Genomic DNA, 16607 nt, shown 5'->3' with positions numbered 1-16607 from the left:
CAGGGGGGCCGAAGTTGCGCGGGGGCGGCCCCGCCGTGCCCGGTTTCGGTGTCCGTCCCGTCCCCCCGGTCCCTCCCCGCTTTGTTCCCGGGAGGATGCGGCGCGCCTAACCCCGGCCGAGGCGGTGGGGCCGCAGCGGGGGCAGGGGCAGCCCTCCGCCGGAAAACTCCGCGCCGCCCCCCTTCCTCCTCCTCCTCCTCCTTCCTCCTCCTCCTCCTCCTCCTCCTCCGCAGAGCCCCGGCGCGGAGCGATGCTTCCCCGGGCGGCGGGCGGCGATGGAGCGGACCGGTAGCGCGGCGCCGCGGTGCAGAGCAGCCCCTCGGGCAGCCGCCCGCTGCCCCTGAGCGGCGGCGAGGAGGAGGAGGAGGAGGAGGAAGGCCGGCCGGGCGTGTGAGCGGGGCGGCGGCCCCGTCGGACCGCGGCCATGGAGGAGTGGCGGCAGTGCGGCCGTTGGCTCATCGACTGCAAAGTTTTGCCCCCCAACCACCGGGTGGTCTGGCCCTCGGCGGTGGTCTTCGACCTGGCGCAGGCGCTGCGGGACGGGGTGCTGCTCTGCCAGCTGCTCCACAACCTCTCCCCCGGCTCCATCGACCTCAAGGACATCAACTTCAGGCCCCAGATGTCCCAGGTAGGAGGGGACGGGTGGGTTTGGGGGGGAACCCCGCCGGCACCCCCTTCCCCGGTTGCGGGTGTTGCGCTCGCAAAACTTAGTGGGATGCGTGAAGGCGAGCGGGTTTGGGGAGGGGGGGCGTGGGAGACCGGCTGCTTCAGCGCCCCCCCGACTGCCCTTCGGCCCCCCCCGACTGCCCTTCAGCCCCCCCCGCCCCGGTCTGTAGCTCCCGGGTTCCCCGCCGGTCGTGCCCCGGCGGGCGGGGGGGGGCAGCGGCGGCCGCACGGGAATGGGCTCCGGGGCGGAGAAGAACCCACCCCGGGAGAGAGGGAGAGAAACGTTCCCCCCTTCTGTTTACAGTCATCGCGAAACAAAAGCAAACGAGGCGGCTCGGAGGAGGGGATGGGATCACTCCGGGGTTTCTAACGAGGCGGTAGTTGGGCTTTGATGTGCCGCAGGAGCCGGCGGTGCGGGGGGGTGCTGGGCTGCGGGACGGCCCTTCGGCCGGAAGGATTAAAAGCAAAATAAGCAAATAAATAATAATTAAAAAAAACCAAAGCAACCCACCCCAACCCCCGGTGCTGTGCGCGGCCGTCCCAAGCCCGGCGGGGCGGAGAGCGCGGCCATGCGGTGCCCGTCCCCGCCCCGGGGCTCCCGGGGCCGCTGCCCCGACTGAGCCGCAGCTGCGCGGGGGCAGCGGGTGACTCGGGCCCCGGTTCAGCGGCCCCGGTTCAGCGGCCCCGGTTCAGCGGCCCCAGCTGCGCCGGCTCCCCCGCCTGCCCGCTCCCCTCACGGCCTTCGGGTCTGGGGACCCTCAAGCTTTAGGGCTCCCTCCTTGGGAGTGTTGGCAGTTTCTGGCTGTTTTGGTGGAAGCAGGCTTAAACAAACGAAAAAAAAAAAATTAAAATAAGCATCAGCCTCGGTTGGTTTGGGTTGAAATGCTCTGCTTGTGTTTTTGCCAGCCGAGCCGTGCAGCATTTGCATGGGAAATGGGAAGTGAAATCAATTAGAAACAAATGAAACGGGGCACTGTGTCCGCCCTGCCCCACACGCTGATATGCGGACAGTAAACTTGTCTTCTGGTTTTGAACAACAACAGGTTTTGGTGGTGACAGGGAAGGGAGATTTCCCAGTAGCAAGGGCACGTGAGGCTCCGTTTAACTTTATTGAAGCATTCAAAGGTACATAATGTGCAGTGTTAACCTGAGCGCTGGATATGTGCTGTGCAAGCACGCTGCTTATCTGGCAAATGCCTTTCCCTTCTTCCGCCAAAGTTTTCTTCCACCGTTCCAGGGCAGCGGTGGTTTTTATCTGTTCGGCCTCCTCGCCCAGCAAGACGTGACCCCGTGCGCTGGGGACGGCGCTGTGGTTGAGGACAGCGGGTAGCCCCGAGCAGCCCTGCGAGGCGTTCGGGCCCGAAACTCGGAGCCGCGCTTTGGGGAGCGAAGGCGAGGATGTCGCTGCTCGCTTGCAGAGTCGGGGACCTTGATTCTGCAGAGCACCGGGGCGGGAAGCCCCAACCGGCTGGTGAAAACCAGCCCGTGTCAGCTCTCGCGTTGGCGCGTGAGACCTGCTGGCGCTCAGTAAATAACAACACGTCCTGACGCTTCTTCCCGGGGTGGAACAATGCTCTGAGATTTCCTCTTAGCTTTCCAGGCTATAAACTGATCAAACTGTCTTCCGTACAAGCTGATGCTTCCAAATATAAACTGTCGCACTGGAGCTGTAGATATGCAGGCAGTGGTGCTTTTTCACTATGCCATTCTCAGCATGTTCTATGCTTTTTTTTTCTTCTAAGGAAATATTATAGCCCTACAAACCTAATTGTGCATCAATGTTTGCCCTGCGGGGAATTAAGAATGGGTTTAAAAATGGTAGCTGCCATCTAGGGAAGATCCCAGCTGTAGTTTGGAAAGGAAGCTCTTGCCACCCTTACTGAGGCACATGTCGCTTGCCGGAGGTGAGAGTTTACAGCCCAGCTGTCCTGAATGAAACTCCTTTCTGCCTCCCCACCTGGCTGCTTTCCTGGCTTTAGGAGGAGCGTGAAGGGAACTGGCTGAATCGGATGGCTTTGGGGGTCACCTCAGGGAGAAGCCGCTTGTCGGAGCGGACCGGCACAGCCTGGCCAAAGCCGAGCCGGCGGGGATGCGCGGAGCCGTCGCCTGGCGTGGGAGGGGATGCTCTGGCGAGGCTCAGCCGATGCCCGTCCTCGGCCGGGATGGGACCCAAATCAATCTAGACTGGAGTCCTTATTCTTGCTCTTATGTATTTGGTGTGTCTCTGGCAATTCCTGAATTTGGGAATCTGGCTTCTCCCCCAGGGTAGCTAAAGACAGGAGGCATCTTGCTGCTCTTTACCTTCCGTGCATCCGCCACGCTGGCAGCCCGGGGAGGAGAGAGGAAGGGAGCTGAGCCCAGCCGGGATGGGGACAAACGTCCCCGCCGTGCCGCAGCCTCGCTGCCGCTATCAGTGAGCAGTTTAGTCGCTCCGGGCCAAATCTCAGAAGAAGAGTGTAGGAACCCATCTTTGTCACGCAGCTGCGCTGCGTTCAGGCTCAGGGGCAGGAGGGCTGTGCAAGACGGAGTGTGCCTAGAAACTTCAGAGGTTGTTTTTGATGATAAATGCAGTTTGCCGGACTGGCTGGGCTGGCTAACCAGCCGTCTGCCTTACTACAGAGATTCTTTTTTTTTTTATTATTATTCAGTCAAAATGCCAGGGGGCAAGACGCTTGCGCTAGACTTGAAACACCCAGTAATATTCTGTCACCCACCTTTCTCAGTGAATTAAATGGGCTTGTGCAGGTGTGTAATGGGAAACAGTTTTTTGCCCAAGGTGAGCATCATTTCAAAGGCCAGAGGTGAAATAGCATCTCTTTGCGAAGAAACGCTTTAAGATCCAGACACTGTTGTGCATTTGTTTGGTGGGTTGTTTTTTTTTTTTTTTATCCCCTTCCGTGCTGATTTGTTTTTACCCGCAGCCGTCGAAGGTGTGCTGCCTGGTGAGGTTAGAGCATCGGTCCTGGTTGCAGCATGGCGAGGTCTGCAGGGACTTGTGCTCCCTGCTGTGGAGAGGTGAACTGGTGTCCATCGTCCTCCTAAAACCTTCCCCTGCTTGCTCGGCAGGGAAACCAGGCTGCTGAAATGGCCGGGCTGGCCGCACAGCAGTAGTTTACTACTTGATGCTGCTACTTGACGTTGAAATAAATAGTGAAATAGCTTCATTAGGCTGTGATCTCAAGTTTGCTTTATTTTCACGCTCAATTCCAGCGACCCGAGTCAGAGCTTGGCAGCGCCTGGCAGGGTGGGATGACTCAAAGCTACTGAACCTCCACAGAGGCTAACAAATGAAGCAGGAAAATAAGTCTTAAAGCCCAGCTCTCTTCTGAGAGTTTAGTGGACGTGAGGCCAGTTTTGATGAGCCCGGACTGAAACTTCATTTCTGCTAATTGCTTTTGCTGTAGAGGCCGTTTCTGGAGAGTTGGGAAGTGGGATGTGTGTATTTGCCCTCGGTATTTATTGATCATTATGTCTATTACCGTGATTGGATTTTGGGGGGTGTAATTCAAGCTGGTTTGCCAGGCAACTGAGAGAGTGTGATGCAAATAAAGATGTCCTTCGCAAATGTAGCACCCCTCAGGCTCGCAATCCCAGTCCCCTGTGCAGAACTCCCAGTATGGCATTTCTCCCCCATCCCCGCACGGAGCCGTCTCCAGAACCCCGCTTCTCTCCCCGTTCCCCTGTAGCTGGCACGAATTTCCAGTCCTCTGGCACTGGGTGGTACAGCTGCTCTTGCATCCCAAGCTCCTTTTGTGAGTAAGGTAGACATCTCTGAGCTCTGGATTTTCATCGATAATTAGGTTTGAATTGTAATTTTGTTAAGTCTCTGGTCAAATACAAATTAAATGACTCTTCACTTGTGTTTCAGCATGGTGAGGCATAAAAAAATAATATGCGCAATAAAAAGTTGCGCATTTGGGTGAGGTTGACATCTGGTGGTGTGGGTTTTATTTGTGTTTTTTTTAATTTTTTTTTTTTACTTTTTTTACATTTGTCTTAGATAAAATTAATCCTTCCTGACAGGGACTTGGATGTGTACAGATGTTGGTAGGGAAGCTTGGGTGAGCCCTGCTGCAGGCTGCTCCCCGCTCGGGCAGTGTGCCTTGTGCAGGCAGGTCTGCGGGCAGAGACCTGACGGGGGCTGGATCAGCTGTGCTGGACACCTTTGCAGGTGGGGGACTGATCGGGAATTATCCCTGAAGATGGAAGATGCAGGGTGCCATGTCACTGTCCTTTCTCCGGTGGCATGCCAGCAGCCCGGCTTCATTCCCCTGGTGTCTAGCGGACCTGGTTCAACCTCTTGGCACTTGTGGTGATGCTGTGGAGGGCTATATGGAAATGTACGCCTCTTGGCAAAGCATTTGGATCGCAGGTGCCTGGGAAGCAGCGGGGGAAAGTGAGCCAGTGTGCAAGGTGCGGCGGGGGGCTTGACACCGTCGCCAGCATATCCGAGGGGTCTCAGCCTGCGCTCTGCCCTCCAGCCCGGCTCCAGGAGCGTTTCTGCTCCTCAGTCTCTGCAGCTGAAGGAAATGTGGGTTCCTTCAAGGGAGAGCAACTAAGAAAAAAGCAGTAACCCCCCAAACTCCCGCCTCATCTTCCCATTGCCCCCGTCCAAACCCTGCTCTTGTTTCCTTGGCTCTTTGGCAATAATTAGCCAGGGAGAAACTGCAGGAGCGCGACCACCAGTTGTGCTTGAGTCACTGGATAACCTGGGTAGGTCAGCCAGATTCCCAACCAGTGCCCGGGTCCCTGACCCACATGGGACTCAGAAAGCCACTTTGATGGAAAGCTGGTGTGAACATCAGGGGATGGCGGTGGTAGGGCAGCTTTCTGGGGGAAAGTGCTGTGTATCTCCGTTAGCCTGCATGTCCTAACAGTTCTGGCTGGCTGAGCACACTATTGCAGCGTTACCTGCCGTGACATTGACATTTCTCCGTGGATTTAGACAGATGGAAATTGGTACCTATACTGACGCAGTTGTGCACTTCTAGGGCCTGATCGTGTGGTTTGCTGTAAGGTGAGGACCCCTGTTAATATCATGTTGCATTCGTTCTTCCTTTAAGATTGGCCTGGACACTGCTAAATATATATATATACTCCTTTTCTTTCCTGCTTCAATATCTCCTCGATACTTGAAATGAAGCAGCCACATATTTAATGTGCGTATTTGTGTGTGCACAGACTTTAGGTTAGCAGTAATGGTCAGCTCATTAAGGATTCTTATTTTGAAGCATATTGACATCTCTCTAGAGGTAATGCATCTCGGTCTGCAGCGCCTGGAGGTTTTTATTAGGGCTCTTGAGACTGATGAGACACAGCAAACGTAATTGGCGTGATGACTTGGCTGCCCACCGCTGTGTTTTGCTCTTATTAAGGAAGCACGCAGACAACTGACGTCCCTCGGTTGATGGGTGTAATGCCCTACACCTGACTGAACTGTCAGATGGCTTGATGGCTGTTGTTTTTTATGAAGAATGGCGATAATTCGGTACCACAGTCCTGTTTATTGATGATGTCCTGGCAAATGAGTGCCTACAACTGGGAGCAGGTGGTTTGTAGCAACTGCTTCCCCCAGGTATATGGGAGATGAAGGCACGTTGGCGTATTTGGTACCAGTAGTTATTCACAAGGCTTTGGGACTTTTTAATGTGCTGCTTGAAGGCTTTATAGATACAATGCTTGTAATTACTTCCATATGTCGCGATAGTAGTTCAATGTAACTCAGTATTATCAGAGCTGACTGGGTAGGTGGGTTGTTTGAGCAAGGTCTGTATAGCTACTCTCCAATTTACCCTGCTGAGCTCCTCTGGCTTTTTATTTACTCTCTGCTTCTTGAAATTGAGTTCTGTTCCAAAAACGGCTATAAAAAATGGCCTTATTACATATCACTGTTTACTGTGTCTCAGTGACTTCCCGTTTGGATGTGCTGAGCTTTACAAAGGGAAAAAAGGTGCTCTGTCTTGTACGGCCAAACTCGTGAGCCCCTTGCAAATAGGGACGGGTTGCAGTCTTTCTTCCCAGCCCCCCTTCCTGCCTCCTGCATGTCAAAGAGCAGCCTAAAACCTTGCGTTAGCTAGAGGTAGTACCCTCTTTTTTGCTGTTTGGCGAGGTTGTAAGATGTAACTGAACCTGCAGCTGAAGGCTCATGTGTATTCTGTTGGGGCAGAAGAAGGCGGAAAGTGTTAGATGGATTCTGCTGGCTGTGCCAAGAAGCATGAAAAGCAGCGAAAACTTCCCCCTCCGCCTTGACCGATTGCTGACAGTTAAATACCTGCATTAAATACCTAGCAGGAACAGACTCTTGAATGAATAGATGCCTTTAAAAACACAAAGCCAAAAAACCAGGCAATTTGGTCGCTTTTCAAGTTGGGCTTGGAAGCTGCCTTCTATCTCAACAGCATGTTGATGAACTGTAAAAAATGCTTGACTTGTCCATCCTTCTTGGTGGCAATCCTTCGTGCTGGGTGTACCGCCAAGAAAACGGGGTACCTTGTTGCTCGGTTCCAGGGAGAAACAGGCAATTTTTTGGCAATGGCACTTGTGACGCTTAACTCCTGCGGCTGCGTTTGAGTGAGGCAGTTGGGTTAGGAATTAGGGCTGCAGAAGTTTAGGCTGGATCAAGCAAGGTGTGTGCTGGGGCTGTGGTTATACCGAAGGGTTGAGCGTCACCACCTCACCCATGCCCTGCGGGATGGTGCTGACCCATCACCCTGTGTCGTGGCTGTTGGGTGGGGAGCCCCTGGCCGGTGCCGCGGACCCTTTGCTTTCTTCAGCTCATCTGGAGCCAGAAGGGACCTGATTTTTGGCGCTGACAGAAATGTTGCTTCAGACTGACCTGAGGGCAAATTTTTGATCTGCTTCTTAAAGAGACAAACCTTTTTTCTCCCAGTGTTTGAGCTTTTTCCCTGCAATACATGTCCATTTGACCCCCCTAAGCCTGCATTTAGAAGTCTCTCAGCTATGCTCATCCCACACATCCCAGCAATACGTGCTGGGGCTGCCGGGGTGCTCTGGGCACAGCTGGGGTGGGAGCACCAGGATCCCATCGATTTAGGGCGCAGTGCAAATGAGGGGGTGGAGGGCTTACCGCATGTGTGAGGTGTGCGTGTTGGGGTGCAGAGGATTCACATGGAGGGATCGTGGAGGTGGGTAAGTACAGTGGGCTTGGCAACACCTCTGGGGAGTGAAGACTGGCTCTGCTTTTTTTTTTAAAGCGTGAATCCACCTTCTTTGAGTTGCACTCAAAGCGTGAATCCACCTTCTTTGAGTGGCACAGCAGCTTTTTCCCCTCCACCACCCCTTCCTCCCACTACCCCTGACATCAGTGGGATCCCTTGGAATCTCAGCGATCTTGAAATGGACCCTGTGCTGCTCTCTCGGCAATCAGCGCAGCTTCCCAGGTCTCTGATCCCACCCAAAGACTTGCTGGGTGCCCCCTCAGGGTGACCCGCTCTCGCGTTAATGCTGAGTCCATCTGTCTGCCCAGCTGCCCGTGCAGCATCCCGGGACCCGCGGGGCTCACCGGTGCCGCTTCGGTGAGTGCTGAGGTCGTGTCCCCGCTGCCAGCCTGCCGTGAGTCACCCCCAGCTCTCCTGTCGGGATTAGCCCGAGGGCTCTAATTTGGGGACGTCCTTGGGGTGACTCTCCTGTTACTGTATGGCAGCCTCCTGGGTTCACCTGCCACTCCCGTGCTGTGTCCTGCTTCCTTATTCTAAGCTGTGTGCCCTCCGATGCTCCTTTTATAAGGAGGGGGAAGGACCTTCTTTTACAGGCCAACTACTAATTACTGTCTGCATTTGACAACTTCAAACTCGGCATTAATGAAATTACTTTTCCCAGTGTTGTATTTCCACTTCAAGAAAAAGCCTGGAAAAAGGTCTGTTTCTAATAAAACTGACTCCCCCCCCCCCCCCCTTTATGTTTTCTTTGGTTGCAGCTCAGGGCTGTGCTTCATCTGATGATACAACTCGAAGGCAACCACTCCTTGTCCTCCACCCTCCACGATGGCTCGCAGCCTCCCGTGTTTGCAGCCCAAGGGCAGGCAGGGCTGGGGCTGGCTGCAGGTGGAGGTTGGCCAAACCAGCAAGTAAAGTACGGAGCTGCGTGCATAACAAAACCGTGCCGCTTGAGCACCCGCTGCCCAGGTCTCTTACAGCTTGGGTTTATTGGTGACCTTGCAGCTGCTGAGCCCCGTGATTGTGATCTGCTTATTCTCAGTGCATGGGTGTTTTGTGCTGCTGATGCTTCTGGGGATATTTGACTGGGATCCCATTCTGGACTCGCTCAGACCTGTTGGGTCCAGTCCATGTTAATGGTGAGGTTTAGTTAAGATGCCCTAACTGGAAAGGTTTTCACAGGGATACATCTATAACAGGTAATTGGACCATCTGTGTCCTCTCCTGTGGTGTCGGAGAGCGTTGCTGCTCTACCAAAAGCCAGAAGGACTCCACCATAGAAAGAACTGGAAAAAATACAGGTGCAGATGGGTTAGGTTGCTAATCTGTGTGTAGGGTCAAAGCCCTGTTGCTCTTAAAAAAAAAAAAAAAACAAAACCCAAAAACAAACCAAGAAAAATCACTTATCCTCAGGAGAAGTCACTGAAGAGTAGTAGTATGTTGGCCATCACATTTCCCAACCTGTTTAACAAGCCCTGCAGAACGTGTTTTGGAACATCTCTAGTTTTGAGAGCCCTTTTCTTCTGAAGTCCCCGAAGCAGTTGGCTCTACCTGATGTGAGGGCTGCAAGCCCTTCCCAGCACAGAACAAAGGATGCCGGCTGCCTATTGTCTGTCTTCTGCCCAACACACTGTTGCTTGGGTGGCAAGAGATAGTGCGAAATCTGTTGTTCTTGTTTCGTAACCCGTGGGCCTGCCCCGTCTGGACAGCAAGGATTCAGCTGGAAGGTCCTCCTTCGCCTCCTTGGAAGGCCACCAGCCTGAGTCATATCCTGACTTGCTCTGCTCGTTTGGCTCCTCGGTGGTGTGATCTAGCAAACTCCCCCGTCAGTAGTCTCTGTAGCGTTGCCCGTGGTAGAGACCCAATTGTAAATCAGCTTTTATTTGCTGCGATGCCACTTGACTTCTCAGGATTGAATTTGTCAGGCTTGCTGGACCTGGGGAGCATCTCCCGTCTTGCGCGGTGCCCTGCGCGCCCTTGTCAGGACCGGCATCGGCTCCGTGCTCTCTCCCAGTCCGTGCTGACAGCTGACCGGGTGGTGAACCTGGTTTGGCAAAGGGAGATGCTGACGGCTGCTCTTGGATGTGATGAGAGTGGCGGGGTCAGGAGGGATTCGTGCCTCTCCGGGCCGTGCAATCCTCCGGTTGGCAGCGAGCTTCGCGCCGTGCCCCGGCTCCATCGGGGACTGTGGCGTGGGGCAGCTGCCTGCGCTCGCCTGCATCGGGGCCTTAGCTCTGCCTGCGAACGAGCGGGGTTTGATAAACGGGGAGAGGGGGAAGGTTAAAAGGTTCCCATAGAGGGGATTTACTCTTTCTCTTCAAGCATACGCTTCAGTACTGATGGAGGAGGGAGTAAATTGGCCCTTTTATAGCATTCATATCTTTTGTTGTGTTTTATAGTGGTTTACAGCTAAATGGAACATCTGGTATTTGAAAGGGGCTGAGGAGAGAACAGAGGAGGCTTGTAGATCAAGAAGGGGAGGAGCGGGAGAAGTGATTTGTGTTTACTGCTGCAAACACAGAATTATCTGTGAAATCCACTGAACTCAGTGCATGACGAAAGTATTCAGCCGCATGGAAAACAAACGTATGCCCGAGCCGTGAGCAGCCAGGAGCACGGCGTCCCCCGTGCTCTGCGACGAGGCTGGTGTGGGGTGAGAGCTGCGGATGGGACAAGCTCCACCGTCCCTGCGGGAAAGCCCCGTGGCAATGCCTTGCGCAGGACCCATTGGCGTGTCCTTGCTGAGCACGCGTCGCCCAGGCTGCTCTGAAGTGAGATGTGCTATATAAACTGGTTTTGCTTTCCAGGACAGGCTGTTTGGCTCCTTTTGGGTTTATAAGGTACTTGAAGTGTTTGCAGCTGGGCTGGGAGCATCTGAGTTCATGCAAGGATGTAGGTTTTCCCTAAAGCAGAGCCCTGTTCCTGAGAGGTTGGGCTCACCTCTGTGGCAAAAGCAACAAGAATAGGAGATATATATAAGAAATAAAAAACCATAGTTTTTTAAAGAACTGGGGTGTGTTAAACACTGGAAATCCCAGGCTGCATGGCATGTCCCCAGGACAGGAAATGTGTACAGCCTCGGGGCAGACTTGTGTGCCTATCGAGACCCTTGGCATTTATGGGAAGCACTTTCTTGGAAGATCACTCACATGAGAAGGTCACTGGTAAGCCTCAGAGAGGGGAGAAGAAAAAAAAAAGGCAAGTCTTATGTTACTGTGGGAGAATTGTGACTTTAAATAGAAAATAAACAAAAAACTTTTCTAGTAAACCCAGTATGTTACTTTGAAGAGTTTTATGCTTCCCCCCACCCCCTTATAGATCAACTTCTATATCTCTCTTTTAACAGTGCTGTGGGGTTTTGGGCTGTGGGAATTGCTGCTGGAGCAGCAGCCGCTCAGCACAGCGTGGCTCCAGGCTCAGCCCGCTGACCCTCGGGACGGGCGAGCTGGACGCAGGGCTTTCCTTCAACGCCACTTCTGGAAGCAGATGCTTGCTCTGCACGGTGAAACGTGGCTTTGTAACTGGCCATCTGGCACCAGACCAAGCGGTGTTGGGCAGAGCCCACAAGGTCTCGAGCAGGATGGTCACAGCGATGGCAGCGCTCGGGTTTTTGCGGGGTTAAGTGTTATCATGGTGCTGGTGGCAGCCTGCGGCTTCCAGCTCTCGGGTGATGCTTGCAGGATGAGCTGGGGGAGATGTGCCGTCTTGTAGATGGGCGCAGGTGTCTTTTAGCAAAACTGGCAGTTTTCAAGCAACAAAACAGACCTAAGAACTTAATACCGCCAAGGGACCGGGAGCGTGGAGCCAGCCGGCACGGCGGCGAGCAGCCTGGGAGGAAGGCTGGGCGTGCGGTCTGCCTGCCCAGCTCTGGGCTCCCTCCAAAAAGGGTGGATTTTTCTGCACGAAGTTGCAGGACGTGAAATGGGAGTGCTGCTCTGAGGTTTGCTGACTTGCCCTGTCTGCCCAGGACTGGTCTGTACTGGGAGCTGATATTCCCGGGGAGGTATCCCTGCACCGCCTGCCCCTGCGCACCTCTCCCTGTGACCGCGATGATTCACCGAGCATCTCGCTGCGTAGGTCGTCTTTTGTTTGTGAAACCGCCTGGAGATGTCAGAGAATGTATTACTTGAGCGCAAATATTTTTACATAAAACTGGAGTTTTTGATGGGCCTTCTAAAATAATTAAAAAAAAACCAACACCACATCTAGGATCTTGCCAGATGTGACTCGTCCTGCCCTCTGCGTTGTCACATTAACAGTGGCAAGGGCTGGGTGCTGGATAGCAGTGCAGACCTGTTATCTAACTTTTACCCTTTCTCGTACAGCAGTTGAGTTTTGGCTTCTCCAAAGCGGCCAGGAGTAGGGATGTTCACGCCGATGGAGCGAGGACATTTCCAAGGGGCTTCCCAGCTTTAATCGCCGCCGCTTCCCACCTGCTTTGCCCACCGTCTTTCCGCGTGATGCAATCACCGTCTCCCTGATGAGCACTTAGTCCGAGACACGGCAAACTTGGTCAAATGTCCCGAGCTATCGGCAGCAAAACCTGTTCCTTGCAAGATGAGCTGTGGCTGGGAGGCAGGTGAAGGAGGAGCGATGCGGCCGTGATAAAGCAGCCCTGGCTGGGAAAGGCGAGCCGGGCTGTAGAGAAGTTGCGCTCATGCCTTGCTGGAAGGCTTTACAGCCTCGGCGTGTTCGGGTGCACGTCGCCGAGCTTTACCCACATGGAGGAACATTTAAACATTTTTTTCTTAGGGGTGACAAAGGTTAGAAATAAATTTCCCTTGTATTGACAGCCCGGTTATCTCAGGAAGGATAATGAGGAAGCTTTAATGAAACTACAGTATCTGCTTGAGAGCGGGGTTTGTTTGAGCCAGGTTGTTGCAAGAAGCATTTCTAATTAGAGAGAGATTTAATTCCAGATTTTTGTCATCCCCCTCCTTCCCTCTTAATTATATTTGCTAACGTGTTTAACAGCTTTCCCTTCAGAAAAGAACCATTTATTCAAAGGTCATAAATAGATTCTGGCATTAATTACTCCAGGAGCCACACTGGGCTGCACTGGAGAAATCTGCTCCATGGGGAATGCTAAACCTTTCGCAGTTGGATTTATCTGTGGTTGAAACGACCTTGTTTGCACAGACACCCCAACAAAGCCAGACACCCCCCCCCCCCCCCCCCCCCAAAAAAAAAAAAGTTACTCCATCCACATTTGTCCCCAAGTTTTTAAAACCCACGGGGATCTTGTAGCTAATTTCCCTGAGTCTTTGAAACGAACCTATAAATCACATCTTTTCCCTTGATCTCTCCATCTTCATTTTGCAACATTTGGGGTTATTCTTATCAATTAGTTTTCGATCCCGTCATTGCTATTGATTGGTTTTGGGGTGCCGCAATGGAGAAGCGGCCGTCTTAGCTGCAGGGAGAGCAAAGCCTGGTCCGGCTTGCTGACCGTGCTGCTGCCGGCGTCCACCGACCGCCGCGGCGGAAGGACGGTGCTGAGCCCTTCCCCTCGCTGCTAAACGCCCCGCAACAAACCCTCAGCCTGGCGCCCAGATTAGGTTAATAGTTTTTGTAACCTCCAGATTTTAGAGCAACTGTAACATCTGTTCCAAGTGATAATAAAGCAGTGCTGAGGGGGAATTAGCATACAGCTGCCGGGGTGGGTGAAAGTCTCTATAGAAAAAAAAAAAGAGTTTATTGATGGAAGATGAAGCCTCATTGCATTTTCATAGTTCCTGGTGATTTTTGGCAGCGTGAGCAAAATCTGTTCTTTTGCAATAGGAAAGGATGATGCCATGGCGTGGGACTCTGAATGTACGTTTAAGACTTGAGTGTCCTTTGTTTTATCGTTTCAGCCCTCACCCAAAGCCAAGAGTACTTCTGGCTGCTTTGGGTTCTTTTTGAAGTCTTTACATTTCCCTGGCATGGTTAAATCCCCCAGATGGGTCCTGTTGCCTGGGTGGAGCTGGGCTTACTGGGTGGGGGTGAATATTTGATATCTGCTGGAAACAGCTCTGCTCTCCTGGATGGGGGATGCTCCGCTCGCAGGATCCAGAGCTGAAGCATCTCATGGGGATGCTCTGCACACAGGAGCGTCTCAGTGGGCTCTTGTGGTGTGGGGTGGCTCGGCCCTGGTTTTTTTAGGCTGCCACCTCTGTGCAGGGCTGAGCTTGTTGGCGAGGACCAGCTCAGCGTGCACCGTGAAACTAGGGAGAGGAGAGGTGCAAGTCCGGGACCCAGCAGAGCCGGAGAGGAGCTCACCTGGCTGGTGACCGAGCAGATGTGCCTTACCCCTGCTCCCCCTTTCTCCCCCCTGCTTCTGCGCCACCCGCAGCTACTTGAAATGCAGGGGGGTATTTCGTGAAACAGCAGCTCCGTCGTGGCTGGAGCAGATGCGAAGACAAAGAGGAGCGGCAGCGGATGCTCGGGGTGAAGTGGGGAGGGGGTCCCTGGCGAGGCCAGTGGGTGTGTGGTACCCAAACTGGCTGTGACACCTTAGCTTGTCCTGCCGAGTGTCTGGGGGTTGTTAATAAAGGTCTTTTTGTTGTAACTTGGCTCTCGCTGGGGTCATCGGGAGGTGCAGGTTGGTGTCGGCACTGCCGGGGCACGCTCATCTGCGCTGGTTCCGCTCCATCCCTCATCAGTCCTGGGGATCAGGACTGTGCTCACCCGCTGTCTCTGCCGGGCAGGTTCCTGACCTGCAGCTTTGAGTTGCCAGCAGGTATTGGCAGTGTTGTTAAGTATTTCTGTGACTTTTCTTCCCTGGTGTTTTTTCCAGAAGACCCAGCTCCTGGAGTCCTGTGATTTAAGAATTTAATTTCTTCTTAAGGGAGGACAGACAAACAGGCGTGGAAGCTGTTGCTTTCCTTACTTTGGGGAAATGCAAAGCAGGACGATTACTGATGAATGAGTAGGTGATATTCTGAATTCCCCTCCTTGTAAAATGATAAAAAGAAAAAAACGCAAAATCAACCCGCGTTCAGCTTTGGGCTCCACCAACAAAAGCTGACTAAGTGAATACTATTATCTTTTACATGTATGGAAAAAAATAATCTTAAGTAGGGTTAAACATCTGGTTTAACTGGGTATAAATAAAAGGAGAGAGAGTAAAACTTCAAGAGGTGTAAAGCAGCTTCGCAATTCCATGGGGGCAGAGAGGAACTTGCCGAAGACGAGGCCGTGCATTTGCACGGGTATTAAACCTCCTGAGCCGGAGCAGAGGGGAGGACTTCTTCCCCGTAGCCACCGGGTTTTGCAGAAAGAAAAGCCGTGTTTCACTGACCACCACTCTTGTGCAGGCATGGAAGGAGGAACTCCTCAAATCCCCTTCCCGAGTGGTTTTTTTTCTGTGATTTGGAGGTTTTTTGAGAGACGGCTCTCCTAATAACAGTGTCATGGTGTGAAGATCCCATATAATAAAGACGAGGCATCAGGTAGTGTTATCGCTCCATAGAAACCCGTTATTCACCCAAGCAGGGCTGTTATTAGTCTGATTCCGGTGGCGCAGGAGCAGGAGGAGCTCTCTTTGATGGAGCACGGGAGGAAACTGGAGACAAAAAGGGGTATTTAACTTGTCTTTGTGCACAAGGTAACTTAATAAGTGCTTGGTTTTGTCTTTGTCACGTTAGCAGCCAGGCTTTGTCATGTATTTGAGTGCTGAAGAATAAATGCAGAACTTCTCCTCCCTCCACCCACTTAGTGTTTTACTCAAAAATTGGAAAAAATGCCTTTTGGCGATGGTTGGCTTTCCCGCCCCGTGGCCCCGTATCGCGCAGGGGTGAGAGCGGCGAAACGCTTTCTGGCTCATTTCTTTCTTTGGGCTTTAATGGTTTTGGTGTCCATTAGGCTGGAGATATATTCCAGTTTCTCAGCTTCCCACCCTGTTCTCCTTGGCTCTCGGACATCCCCGCGGCCGCGCCCTGGGACATAGCGGGGTAATGAGGACTGACGGAGCTGGAGCTGATGCGCAGCCTGGGTTTGTGTCGCTGCCACAGCTCCGAGCTCTCTCCCTGGGTGTTTTGGGATCGTTATTCCCACTGTTCTTTGGGAAGTGTATGCAGAACTTTACTGTGGGTGGCTTACAAAACAAAATAAATATCTAACACGCAAAAATAAGGTGTTGCTAATACAATTCTGTGGGTTTAAGGCAATCATTAAAAAAAAAACCCCAGTGCTCAGTTACTGCTGCGGGACTGTGTGTGTGGTGTGGGCTGCTTCCAGACCCTGGTTCTGTAGGAATCTCCTTTAGCAGTGGACATGAGTGCTCAAAAAACACCCCCCAGACAGTTAGATGTTATTGTTTGCATTATTTTTATTCACTTACGGACTTCCAGGACCAAGCTCTAATTGGTACTGGGCCCTTTGCAAAGAGGGACATTAATCCTGAGCAATAGGTTATCCAGATAATTTGGGAACACAAAGCACTGAAGTCTCCTTATTGTAGCTGAGAAGAACCGTGGGGCAGAGTGGCTCGCCACCCCTCTGCCTCGCTGGTGTTTGACGGGGGGCAGATGGGCTGTGATTTTGTGATCAAGTACTTGTTTTCTTCATGGCTGGACTTGATGATCTTAAAGGTCTTTTCCAACCTTAGTGATTCTGTGATATTGCTTGGTTTATGGTTACCCCTCCAGCCGAAGCTGTGCTTTTCGTGGTGGCTGCGGGAAGGGGAGGGGAGGGTGGTGTGTGCTCCTCCTCTTCCTCCCAGCTCTGCTCCAGGGGCTGATGGGCTCAGGCTTGGGTGGTGCTGGACCCTTCCACACTCCAGCG

General features: G+C 52.8%; 1 protein-coding gene across 2 annotated transcripts in view; it reads left to right on the top strand.

Moving 5' to 3' along the window:
• Window positions 1–424: 424 nt before the first annotated feature.
• The window catches only part of VAV2 (vav guanine nucleotide exchange factor 2), a 151901-nt gene continuing 135718 nt past the window's right edge, over window positions 425–16607 (top strand). For both annotated transcript variants that reach the window (XM_059828639.1, XM_059828640.1), the window contains exon 1: window positions 425–628. In XM_059828639.1, the coding sequence (XP_059684622.1) occupies window positions 425–628 (204 nt within the window). The remainder of the gene's footprint in view (window positions 629–16607) is intronic.

Source organism: Gavia stellata, chromosome 24 (assembly GCF_030936135.1).
Source record: "Gavia stellata isolate bGavSte3 chromosome 24, bGavSte3.hap2, whole genome shotgun sequence".
Taxonomy (NCBI): domain Eukaryota; kingdom Metazoa; phylum Chordata; class Aves; order Gaviiformes; family Gaviidae; genus Gavia; species Gavia stellata.
The sequence above is the reverse complement of the archived record's forward strand: the minus strand, read 5'-3'. Positions and strand labels throughout refer to the sequence as shown.